This window comes from Carassius auratus, chromosome 8, assembly GCF_003368295.1.
Source record: "Carassius auratus strain Wakin chromosome 8, ASM336829v1, whole genome shotgun sequence".
Classification (NCBI taxonomy): Eukaryota; Metazoa; Chordata; class Actinopteri; order Cypriniformes; family Cyprinidae; genus Carassius; species Carassius auratus.
The window spans coordinates 19,975,365-19,988,185 of record NC_039250.1 but is presented as its reverse complement, the minus strand read 5'-3'; the positions used below and the strand labels follow the sequence as shown (position 1 = coordinate 19,988,185).

Genomic DNA, 12,821 nt, shown 5'->3' with positions numbered 1-12,821 from the left:
GAGACAGTTTTATTCCTAATAAGAGTATTTATTGTTGTCAGCCATTTTAACATTGTACATACACAGTTTGAACATTAACACTGCACTGTGCTTACAAAAAGGTAAATAAAAACGTAAATAATGATTCGATTAAAATGTATTTTATCTAAAAGTTAAATAAAAACTGTGCTGTACTTATATGTAAAAGAAAAAAAAAACTTTACTCAAAGATTAAATTAAAATGTATACCCCCGGTTTCACAGACAAGGTTTAAGCCTAGTCCCAGAATGAGCAGGGTAAGCCTGAGCTATTTTAACTGAAAGAAACTTGTACTGATGTGAATATGTCAGTGTCCTTGTTTTGTATCAAGATGCAGACCAGGAATGTTTTGTCTTAGACATGTTTAAAAAAAACTAAACTAAACTAAACTAAAACTAAAATATCCTCATTGAACTATGGCCTAATACTGGTTTAGAATAAGTAATGTCTGTCATGTTTTTTTCTTTTTGTCTGTGAAACCAGGTCATTTTGTTTCAACATTAATTTATATTTAATTTAGTGATTCCTCTACATAACGCTAGATGAAGCCCAGGTACCTGTTTTTTAGAACAACTGTGTTATAACATTTGTATTATTTTATATCGAAATACAAGATGCATTATGCCCTCAAAACACAAAAAGAATAAATATTTTCAAAGTGCAAGTTAGCCAAAATTCACAAGTAGATGTACAAAATATCACAATTAATTTTTTTAATTCTGCTGACGAAGATATAACAACATGTTATTATGTGTTTCCACTCTTAAAACTGCAAAGTAAAAAAAAGAGCCATTTTACTTCATACACGTTTCTAAACCTCAATACACACATGCGTATTGTGTAAACACCTCGAACTACAAAAAACTACAATGCCCAGAATAAGAACTGTTACGCTCCGTGATATCATTGGCCGAAGGGGTTGACACGCCCCACTACGTTGCGCTGATTGGCCTCAGCCAGGAGTTAATGGCCACTCACGGAATTCCATTCGTCAATGTGAGGAAAGAGGGGCGTGATCACTACGGACAGCAGAGAGCCGTGCTACGGGAGGAGCGAGCGGCGTGTTTCCGGTAAGAACGACACAACAGTACCATTAGAGACATTCTGTAATAAAATTAAAACAGACTTTAAAAGTCAGTTTTATTTCATGTGATTCGACATCGACTTTAAAACCAATTGTATTGTCAGGGGGTCATCTATCGAGCGACGCGGAACACACGCGGCCATGGAAACCGAGTTTCGGGAAATCGATGAGCTCGGGAACTGGAACGCCGTTTACCAGGTAACGTTAAAGGACTGATTCTTCTCCATAATTTATAATAATGTTCTAAATATTCATAACGATCCGAAAGAAGTTTGTTTTGTCTTTTTGATGTGATGTTTATTTTTTTTTACATTCCGATTGCGCTGCTTCTTCCCTGACTCGCAGAATTAAATATAAAACAATTTACATAGAGATGACCTGAATTCATCTTTTTTAAACAGTGACCAATATAGAGATGAGTGGGATGAGTTCATCTTTTATGAGAGAGAATCTACTATTAGTTAGTTTGACACTTTTATCTACTAATCTGGCTCACTTGCAGTTTTTAATGAGTGATGGATGAATGGCATCGTTTTTTGGATGCTCGTGGTCCCCATAACTGTGTGCCTTATAGTTTCCCCCAGCAAACCATTTACCTCACATTTGTTTCACTTACAGTAAGAAGCATTTTCATCTCATATACTTCTGTTTTACCGTAGGAGATTAAGCAGCAGTCCAGTGACCTACCATGCAAGATCGCCAAACTTCCAGAAAACAGAAGTCGTAATCGCTACAGAGACGTCAGTCCATGTAAGTGTGCTGCTTCCCCTGTTCGACACAGTCAGTGACACCTAACGGAAGGGGCCTGTTATCAGCGAGCTGTTAAAGTCATTTCACACTGAAGATGTCATGTCTTTTTTTTTCTCTCCCTTTTTTAACTCTTCCGTCACAAAGACTTTAAAGAGCTGTTGTGGTTTCCTCTCTCTCTGAGTCTTTTTCTTTTTCCACAACAACCTGAAAAGGTCCTCAGCTCACAAAACACCACATTAAATGAATGATACTGTGCTTTATTTGATTCAATTGAGCGTTTTCATCAGGGACATGTTTTTTTCTCTTGTGGGGAACTGAGAACAGGACCTGAAAAAGAGTCGTTCCACCACTGCACTTGCAAAGCATCATGGGTGATGCGCCTCACAGCTTAATCGCTCTCTCTTTTCACAGTTGACCACAGCCGTATTCGTCTACAGATCGGCAGTAATGACTACATCAATGCAAGCCTGATCTCAGTGGAAGAAGCTCAGAGAAACTACATACTAACTCAGGTGACCCACTGACACTTTAACCCCAGATTTGCATCTTCTGAATCTGATGTTTTATCTGCACCTGCACACCACCTGACACATCTGAGGATGATACGGACACAATAAAGGAACTGAAGAGTTCATTAGCATAGTAGTTGGAGCATATATCCTGGGAAAAAAAAATCTCTTGTCAAGTTTTCCTGAAATATTTAAGCCTCTTCACATCAACAAAATGTTTGGTGCAATATTTGCATGTATACTGTCTGTCATATAAAATGGTAGACAAGCTGCATGAAAACGTTAAATCACTCTCTGACAGTAGGTGGCGCTTTTAGAAAAGAACTAATCTTAATGGTTGGTTAGTTTTCTTTGCAGTGCAATAGATAAAAGATAAGAACTCTTCTGTTAAAAAAAAAAACCCTGTCACATAAATGGTATGCAAATGTTTGTGCCTGTCTTAACAGATGCATTAACAGTTGTTTATTCTGATAAAAATGTTTATATCATGCTGAATTTTCACAAGAAATATTTGTCTTGCTATCTAGCCATTTATTTTCATCTGATGTGACTTAGAACAGAGATTTCAAACCAGGTAAACCTGAACATGGGAGACTTCTTTATTCATTTCCTTGAGGCCATCACTGAAATTCACGGGGCACAAAAGTTTTATTATAAAATGGATAATTCCGATCCTTGATTCTGATTGGCTGAGCTGGGTTCTAAGCTGTTGTAAATGACTCTACAAACATAAGATGCGTCTCAAATCGTGTACTTATGCACCATTCTATGATGTTTTGTAGTATAAATAGAGAGAGTGGTGTCAACACAGAAAATTCCAAAAAGAAAAAGTGCACTTTAAATACCCAAATTATGCACTAAACCGAAAAAATGAAGTGTGGAATGTTGGACACTTCATGCACTCAACTGTCGCAGCTTTAATTATCTAATGAAGGGGCAGGGGCTATCAGACTCATTTTATAAATGACAAAATAACCTTATATAATTCATACACTACATGGTGGGGTACATAGTGTATAATGCATCATTTGGGAAGCTATACACCTTTGTTTACAACTGTGTGTTTTGCTTGGCAACCACTTTCATGCGATAATTAATGCTTTTCTCAAAAAACCTTGTACTAGGGCTGGGCAAAATGTAAACTTTTCGATTGATCGTTTTTTTTTTTTTTTACTGGTGTCGATTAGATATCGATTCTCAAAATCAGTGATTCGATCTTTTCCGGTATTTATTTCAGCACACATTTAAAACAATATCTGATTAACGTGAATCTTATCGTTACTCTTCTCCACTAGATGTCACGCTTATTTACCTTGCGTGACGTTACTATGGAAAGCCTGTCATTCCTTCAGCACTTATCATGGCGGAGATACTTTTGATGAGAACTAAGAACAAAGCCATACGCGTGATTCACAATGCCCAGGTGAAATGCAATAGTAATAGAATAAATCTGTGGAAGCATGTGATATCACGCATAAGGCGCCATGATATCCGCTATCAGTGAATGAATGGCGGGGGGCACGGTTTTGTTGACTTATGTACACACATACTAAATTTTGGACGACACTCACGGTGTTTTCAGCCTCTGTCATCTCACTATGATGATATGAATAAATATCATCTCCAGCTGCTCTGAGAGTCACTTAATTAGCATTTTACCATTTAATTTGAGAAAACTACTGTCATATAACACACACAGCAGCTGCAAGTTCTTCACGGCCCCCTTTCAAAATAAAAGTTAAGTTTAACATTTAAGAAACGTCAGAATATATTACTATTTAGCAGTTTTAAGACTTTAAGTTTTAAGCTGAAATAAATTAAATGTTTTCTGTTGTGGAGCACTTTAAAAGGGTTTAATTTTCATTTGATTCTGATAAATTAAATTAATCTTTTATGCACAAGAACACAAGTACAGACAAAAACGCATATAAAGAAATGGCCATTGTTTGTTGGAAGAATACTGCTTTTCTTTATATCATTACATTTTATTTCCTCTCTTTTATTTCGTAAAACCTTACTACATATATGGAATAACCATTTTATAAAAGCAATAAGCCCTGTGAAGGGGCTTCGCTTCATGCTTAACAACGCCCCTTAGCTGTTAATTCACTGTAAACCACGCCTCCACAGGGCTTATTGCTTTTAATTGATTGGCCACTTATAAAATTGAAACAAAACAAAATTAAATGCTTTTTTTATTATTTGTCACATTAGCTCTGTCAGACAAAGTATATCAAACCAAAGACTTTGTATCAAACTAAATGCAGTTATAAAATAACAGATTTTTTAAAAACTGCTTTACAGTTTAAAGGTGAACCACTGCAAAAACGGTAATCTTACTTATATAAGTGCTAAATGATCCAGTATTATATGAGTTTTTAGTTAATATTTCTGGTTTGTTTCAGGTGGGACTTTTGACTTCACATAAGACAAAAAGGTTAGCTACTCTAAAACAATGTTAGGTTAAGCAAGTAATGGGGAAACTTCCTGTCCCCCCCCCCCCATCCTGGTTTTAACATTTGTGTTGACGTTTGTATTACGCATTTATTAGTTCGCCAACACCCCAGTCGACGTCACACACTGATATATACTAGACTAGATATATACTCTTAGACGGCAGCAGACTCGTCTCAACCTGTCAGCCTTGTTCAGTCAGAGCACTGTCAGCTATAGCCACAAACACACAAAACACACACACATTCTCACCCGCACTATCATGTACATCACGCTTGCTCTAATGTGTGATTTACTATGCAGACTAATGATAAAGGTCATAGAGTGCAGGAGTTTCCATTCTGAGTCTAATTAAAAATACCAAATTCATTTAATAGAATGTAAAAATGTATTTGTATATATTGTAGATGATTTAATAGATTTTATATGTTGTGTATGATTTAGTGAGATTTGAATCTAATTAAAATTAGTACTTTAATTAGCAAGGATGCATTAAATTGATCAAAACGACAGTAAAGTTTTTTATAATGTTACAAACGTTTTCTATTTCAAATAAATGCTGTCCTTTTGAACGTTCCATTCAAATAATCCTGAAAAAATATCATGGGTTCTACAAAATTAAAGTCGCACAACTGTCTAAAATATTTTAAGATAATAAATGTTTCTTGACACTTAAGACTAGAGTAATGGCTGCTGAAAATTCAGCTTTGCCATTGGATAAATAAACATTTTAAATGTATTAAAATACAAGGCAGTTATTTTAAATTGTAGCAATATTTCATATATATATATATATATATATATATATATATATATATATATATATATATATATATATATATATATGAAATATATATGTGGTGTAACGGTACGTGTATTCGTACTGGACCGTTTCGGTACAGGGCTTTCGGTACGGTGCACGTGTGTACCAAATGACCGAATGCAATATTTCGTGTGCGGAACATAGGTACATTTTCGTGTTTCCAAAAGAACATATTAAGTGGTGGAAGTCTCGGCGTTCAGCGCAAATCCCGCCCTGCAGCTGATTCTAAGGCCGGTAACACACTGGCTGCATGGCGTGAGCGTGGCGTTTCTGCTGCGTGTCAGTTGCGTGACGGCTGCTTCGCGTTTTCTGTGTCTTTACACACCAGGATCGTGCCTGACGTGGTGCTGGCGCGCTGCTGCTACTGTAAGTGACATAGAGGGAGACCACCGACAGACCAGGATCTTGTCTTCACGACAACAATATCTATACTTCATGTTGAGCATAAATATAAAGCCTACTGATAAAGGACACCGTCAACAGTATTGACGGCAAAATAGACTATGTTTGACAGGTGCAATATGCCAGTGTGTCACCGGCCTAATGTTTTCAAAAGGCATTACGTGAGTGTGAACATCACTACAAGTAGAAGAAAAACGACTGTAATTCAAACGCAGCTCCCGTCGGCATTTAAACAGACCTTTGCTCTTAATTCCGATCGGTCCAACACAATAACGAAATCTGAGCAGGTCTTAAAACTGAAACTGTTGATGCTGCACTTTACACTTTGGAAAAGTTATATATATATTTTTAAATATGAGCAGGCCTATAAGCTGGGATTGGTAATGCTGCACTGTAATCATAGTTATTTATTTATATTTTTCATTATATTTTATTATATGATATTGGTTTGAGACTGAGTATTTTATTTAGTGGAGAACTTTGCAGCAGTATTTTATTTCTTATTCTTTTTTTTTTATTTTATATATATTTTATTAAAAAGTGAACAAATTGTTAAAAAAAAGTTTATAGTTATAAACAACCTGCAGTTTAATGTTTGCATTTCTTTCCCTTACTGTACCGAAAATGAACCGAACCGTGACTTTAAAATCGAGGTACGTACCGAACCGTGATTTTTGCGTACCGTTACACCCCTAATATATATATATATATATATATATATATATATATATATATATATATATATATATATATATAATTAATTATTGCTACAATTTGCTTTTTGTTTTATTCTTTTTTTTTTTTCTCTCTAACTGTATTTTTGATTTAAATAATAAAACAATAAAAATCTTACCAAAGTTTTGTATGGCAGTTAATGGTGCTGTTTACTCTTATAAACCCTGTTGCAGGAAAAATTTATTTTATGCATGTGTTTAAAATGTATTATTAATACAGTATACTGCATGTGCTTGTTTTAATGGTTGTGTGTCTGTTTAGGGTCCGTTACCAAACACCTGTGGTCATTTCTGGGAGATGGTATGGGAGCAGCGCTGCCGAGGGGTTGTGATGCTGAATCGCGTGATAGAGAAAGGCTCGGTGAGAGAAACACACACAGTACCTGTATCTGCCACATGGATACACAGACTCACTTTGAATAACTGTCTGCAATGCTTCTAGCATTCATATGGAGTGTGAACATTGGTTGTGTGTGTGAGGTTTGTTTTGTGTGGATATAATGAAGAAGTGTGTGTGTGTGTGTGTATGTACAGATAAAGTGTGCTCAGTATTGGCCTCAGCGAGAGGAGGGGGAGGCTGTTTTTGAAGACACAAATTTCAGACTTACTCTGATCTCAGAGGATGTGAAATCGTACTATACAGTACGACAGCTGGAGCTGGAAAATCTGTCGGTGAGACACTTGATCTTCCTTTCATCTCATCCAGTCCTGCTTTGAGGTTTTATATAGTCCTCCTTTAGTCATTTTCTTCCACTTAGCTAAAAATCTTTCTTTTTTTTTTAAACAAAATATGATGCATGTTCTTAATGTGTTGTTCAGAACTTCTTTCTGGACAGGTTTGTTGACTTCACTCAACAGTTTCAGGATATTGCAGATGCCAGAGGTTTATTTCTAACAAGCACGTGCTCGTGGTGATTAATGCTTGTGTCATTTCTGTTTAAAGACACAGGAAACACGGGAGATTCTTCATTTCCACTACACCACATGGCCAGATTTTGGCGTGCCAGAGTCGCCTGCATCTTTTCTCAACTTCCTGTTGAAAGTGCGTGAGTCAGGCTGTCTGAGTCTAGAGCACGGTCCTGTCGTGGTCCATTGCAGTGCTGGTATTGGCCGCTCTGGGACGTTCTGCCTTGTGGACACCTGCCTCCTCCTGGTGAGAGGACTGACCGCTTGTATGTAATGCCAGATCTGCCGGACAAGAGTGATGGTTAATATTTAATCTTTATAAATAATGGAGCATGTACAACAGCATATTGGGTTATATTATTACATTTCAAGAATCATGACATTGATATATTTATGCTTATTGCAGATACAATTTCATGATTATTGGTACCACAGCACTCTTTTATTTAAAAAATAAAATATAGTCTATTGTTCAAAAGATTGGGGTCAGTAAGATGGGTTTCTTTAAAATAGATAGTTTTATTCATCAAATATGTGTTCATTTGATCAAATGTGACAGACATGTTACAAAAATGGCATCAAACAAATGCTGTTCTTTTGACCTCCGTATTCATCAAAGAATCTTGAAAATCACGATTTCCACAAAAAAAGATATTAAGAAGTGTTTCTAACATTAATGATATAATCGATATGAATTGAGCAGCACATCATCATATTAGAAATATGACTGATAAAAATTGTCTTTCCTTTTTATTTATTCTTTCTCTTTCTAGCTTGTTCAAATTTGAACAATGCCTAAAACTTGGTATTACAAGCACTTCCTGTGTCTGTTGGCCTCTTTATGAAGTATCGCTTTATGTATCCCTCAATTGTAAGTCACTTTGGATAAAATTGTCTGCAAAATAAAAAATAAAAATAAAAAAAAGTACATTTAGAATGGTTCCTTAAAGATCACGTGATCCCGAAGACTGGGATAAAGGTTAATAAAAAAGGAATAAACTAATTTTTTAAATACAGTAGTCAACATTTGAAGAGGATCAAAAAAGTTGTCCTAAGACAAGAACGCATTATGGTTTTAGGACAACTTTAATGAAAGGTTTTGATCCCATTCAAATGTTGACTACTGTATATTAAAATAGAAAACAGTTGAAATTTATGAGATTAATCTGAATCAAAGCATCACTGGATGTCAGGATTTCTCATATGTACTTCACCAGCACCGGCAGATTTGGTCTTGCCCCCCCCCCACACACACACATCCTCTAAAGAAATGCTATGTGTGTTCTCAGATGTCTCAGAGGAAGGATCCAACATCAGTGCGCATCCAGGAGGTCTTGCTGGAAATGCGGCGATACCGCATGGGTCTGATCCAGACAGCTGACCAGCTGCGTTTCTCTTACCTCGCTGTCATAGAGGGTGCCAAGTACATAATGGGAGACACGTCTGTACAGGTAATGAAAGTCATGTTACCAATTTTTGGATGCTTTGCTGAGGTATTATAGGATGTAAAGCTGAGCATAATGATGGTGTTAATATCATTAAAACATTTGGGGTTGGTGAGGTTTTCTTGATATTAAAAGTTTCTTAAAAACGCTCACCAATGCTGCATTTATGTGATCAAATACACAGTAAAATAGTAATATTAAGAAATATAAATATTTAGTAATCTTTCTTGTCACTATAAATACTTTAAAATTAAATGCATACATAAAAGTATCAATTTCTTTCAGAAAATAAAATTTAACCCCAAACATTTGAAGGGTAGTGCATGAGTATAAATATCAACTAATAGTCATTGCTATATAATTTGAGCAATTCTTTATATATATATATTTTTTATTTATTTTTTTTTATTATTTTTTGAATCATTATAATTAAGTGTTAAAAATACTCATAGATTTTGCCCATAAAATGCCAAAAAAAAAAATCTGTCATTTTTATGTTTAGATTTATATTTAAATGATTTTATTTTTGAAAAAATTCTATTACCTCTAAATTGTAATTTATTATATAAAACATTTTTGTATTAAATTTCTAGCATATATATCCTCATATGATATACCTCACTGCCACATATAAAAAAACTGCTGTGATAATTATTTTTTTGTTCATTCCACCCACCTTCAGTATTCTGTATTGATCAGTGACCTGTTTGTGTTCATGTGTGAGTAGGAGTCATGGAAGGAGTTATCGAATGAGGAGGATCTCCCCCCTCAATTAACTCCTCCTCCTCCCAGACCAAGGCCCCGAGTAGACCCACCCAATGGCAAAGGCGAACTGGTGAACTCTGACACCACCCACTTCTTCAGTGAGATAATAAAAAACAGCGCAGAAATCTGTGCAAACAGGTCAAACTCTCAATATCGCTCTCTTTCTAGTAGTACCCATCCAGCAGCCACATGTAAACATTTAGTTGTTGTGCTTCTACAGTGCGGCCCAGACATTCACAGACGGGTCAGAGCTTCGCAAACGGGCAGCTGGTGAGGTGAGAGAACCCGATGACCCAATTGTCGCAAGAGAAGCCCCTCCCAAACCTGCACGGTCTCCGCCCAAGACTCCCACGGAGGAGGTGACTCCTGTTGCTGCCGATGGAGCGTGGAGCCCCCTGCTGACCAGTGTGTTTATGTGCACGGTACTGGCTGTAGGTGCTTATGCCTGTTACCGCACCTATTTCCACTGATGCCCTCTTTTTTTCCATCCTTCTCTTTTTCTATCCCTCCATGTGCTGGCTATTGGCGGGAAAAGAAAAAGAGAGACACACACAGACACTCATAGTTTCTCAGCTGGACCTGTGTCTCTCAGCTGGGCCCGTCTCACTCTCTCTGAATGTCTTTGGGAAAGAGTTTCAGCGAATTTTTTTTAGCCAAAATGCTGTCACCTCTCTCTAAACACACACTCTTACACACAATCTAATAAATGTGTGTCCGTTTAAAACCTCAGGGCCTCACAATTCAGGTGTTGCAACCCCAACGAAAATCCAAAAGACTCTGTTATTGTTGCAGTAAGTAAGGGAACTTTTTGTGTGTGTGTGTGTGTGTGTGTGTGTGTGTGTATCTCAATCATTATTTTCTATTGCATTTTTAAGTCTCAGACGGAGCTGAACAGGAGGTGAGCTCCTCTTATACATGCTGAAAACACAAATCTGCTGTACCTGATTGAAAACCTGTTTGTATTTGTGTGTCTTGGAGAAAAGGGAGATCATAAGTAGTCCGGGATGTCTGATACCATCAAGTGCTCTGTCACAGCAGGAAACATCCCAAATGCTTTTACTTTTTCATTCTTTTTTCTAGCCTCAGCTTTTGTTTATACCCCAAAGATGACACTGGCACTTTGTCTGTGAGGGGAAAAAAAAGATCAAGTGACTGATGCACTGGCCTCTCATTCATTCATTCATTCGTTCGTTCATTCCTTTTGTCAAATCAGACCATTTAAAATGCTGGAGCTGAATGCCACATTCAGAACAAACTTCAGTTGGTTCTCTATGGGCCCTGCTACGGCCATTTAGTTTATCTAGAACTCACATTTCATTTATTTTTATTAAACTGAAATACTAAAACCACTTCAAATCAACCAAGCATTCTTACTAGACCTCATGGATTTTTGTTTCTAAATTTCCATGCATTTCACTTAATGCCAGCTCTGGAAATCAAGGTAAAGCAAGTTAACCTGACTGATTGATTGTTACAACAAAAATGTGGCAGCAGGTGGCAGTATTAAGTACAATGAGATTTTTCACTTGTTATTCCCCTTTTAGAGGACGGTGACTCATGATACAGGGTTTGAATTATATATATATTTTTTCTGTTGCAATACAGATACATTCATGCTTCTGGCCCTTGTCACATGACCTTAATGGTGTGCGTTGAGCGCAGGAGGTCCGACTTACCAAAAAATATAAAAAACAAAACACCAGCACTGAATGAATGCAAAGAGAGAAACGACCAGTGACAGTGAGCTGTCTTTGTGTTTTATTGTTTTACTATATTATTGTCATAGTAATTATTATCGAGAGAGATTTAACAGCAGACGGGCATAGAAATTTCTTTGAATCAAACCACGCTGCAGAACTGTTACTTTTGAACAATGTGTGAACAAGTCTAATGCAGTAACCTCAAAACAAATGAAGCCTCGTGTATTGAGGCCTGAAACGCTTTTAATTGTGACTCGGCTTTGTGTGGTGACTCTTTGACTGCTGCTTGACCAGTCCAGAATGGCAATTTTTGGGTCGCTAGGAGTTTTTTTTTTCTTCCCAGCTTGTAGAGGTTCAATGTTTCACACACTGAAGCTGTTGAGGTTTGGTTTGGTTCTGTTTTAGCAGAGGGCCACCATTCATCGTAGTGACTCTGAATCCGGTCCCTTTGCTGGACCACAGAATGTAAAGTTTCTTGCCGGCTTTATTTACACACACGCATATATAAAGAGAAATGTATTTGTGTCATTGTTCGTCTTTTTTCAGTTATCTTTGGACTGGTAGACATCAGACTTCCTCGGCCTTTGTATATGAGGCTTAAGAATTTATTTTCCCCCTCCCAGCATCCTGTTGAGTCCTTTTTAATGTTGATTCATGTGTTTTTTTTTTGTTTTGTTTTTTTGTAAGAAAAGCATATGCTTTGTTCCAGTTGGATGTATTGACATTTGAAATTGTATTTTTTTTGGACAGAATACAAAGCAGTGGTAATAAACATAAATTCTTAAATCTATTTTTTTTTTCTTTTTGAGTTTGTTTGATCTTATTCCATCATGTGATGATGAGAGAAGTTTTTCAGATTTTTATAAAATCTCATATTGAAAACTTTAATATGAATGTAAGCTCTGTCTGAGTGTTATAATTGTAAAGGTAATCTAAATCATAGATTACAGACTCAAAAATCTTTGATGTATGGTGGAGTTTGAGCTTGTTTCATGTGCAGTTTTCATCATCCTTTTACTATTTTGTTCAAGCTCACATTTGATCCCACATTTAAATTATAATAAAATATATGCAGGTTTGGGTTATAGACTGGGGCCCAGACTGCCGGGGACCGTCAAACCTCTGGCCAGACTGTCCCGAGACCAAAAAGGTGAACCAGTTAGTGTTATGGTATGAAATTACGCTAAATCCCCCAGCAACTATTTTCACTTGTCCAATGTTAGCCTTCCTC

At 36.5% G+C, this 12,821-nt stretch overlaps 1 protein-coding gene across 2 annotated transcripts; it reads left to right on the top strand.

Moving 5' to 3' along the window:
* Positions 1–966: 966 nt before the first annotated feature.
* On the top strand, positions 967–12,380 carry LOC113107529 (tyrosine-protein phosphatase non-receptor type 1-like). 2 transcript variants are annotated; one of them, XM_026270113.1, is made up of 10 exons: positions 967–1,088; positions 1,207–1,300; positions 1,762–1,852; positions 2,264–2,364; positions 7,037–7,135; positions 7,309–7,446; positions 7,718–7,927; positions 8,970–9,131; positions 9,853–10,028; positions 10,111–12,380. In XM_026270113.1, exons 1-10 carry the CDS (start codon positions 985–987, stop codon positions 10,358–10,360), a joined length of 1,425 nt encoding a protein of 474 aa, XP_026125898.1. In that variant the 5' UTR covers positions 967–984; the 3' UTR covers positions 10,361–12,380. The 2 variants fall into 2 exon arrangements, with proteins under 2 accessions (XP_026125898.1, XP_026125899.1); XM_026270114.1 differs by having other exon boundaries at positions 1,081–1,124; positions 10,111–10,360.
* Positions 12,381–12,821: the final 441 nt, after the last annotated feature.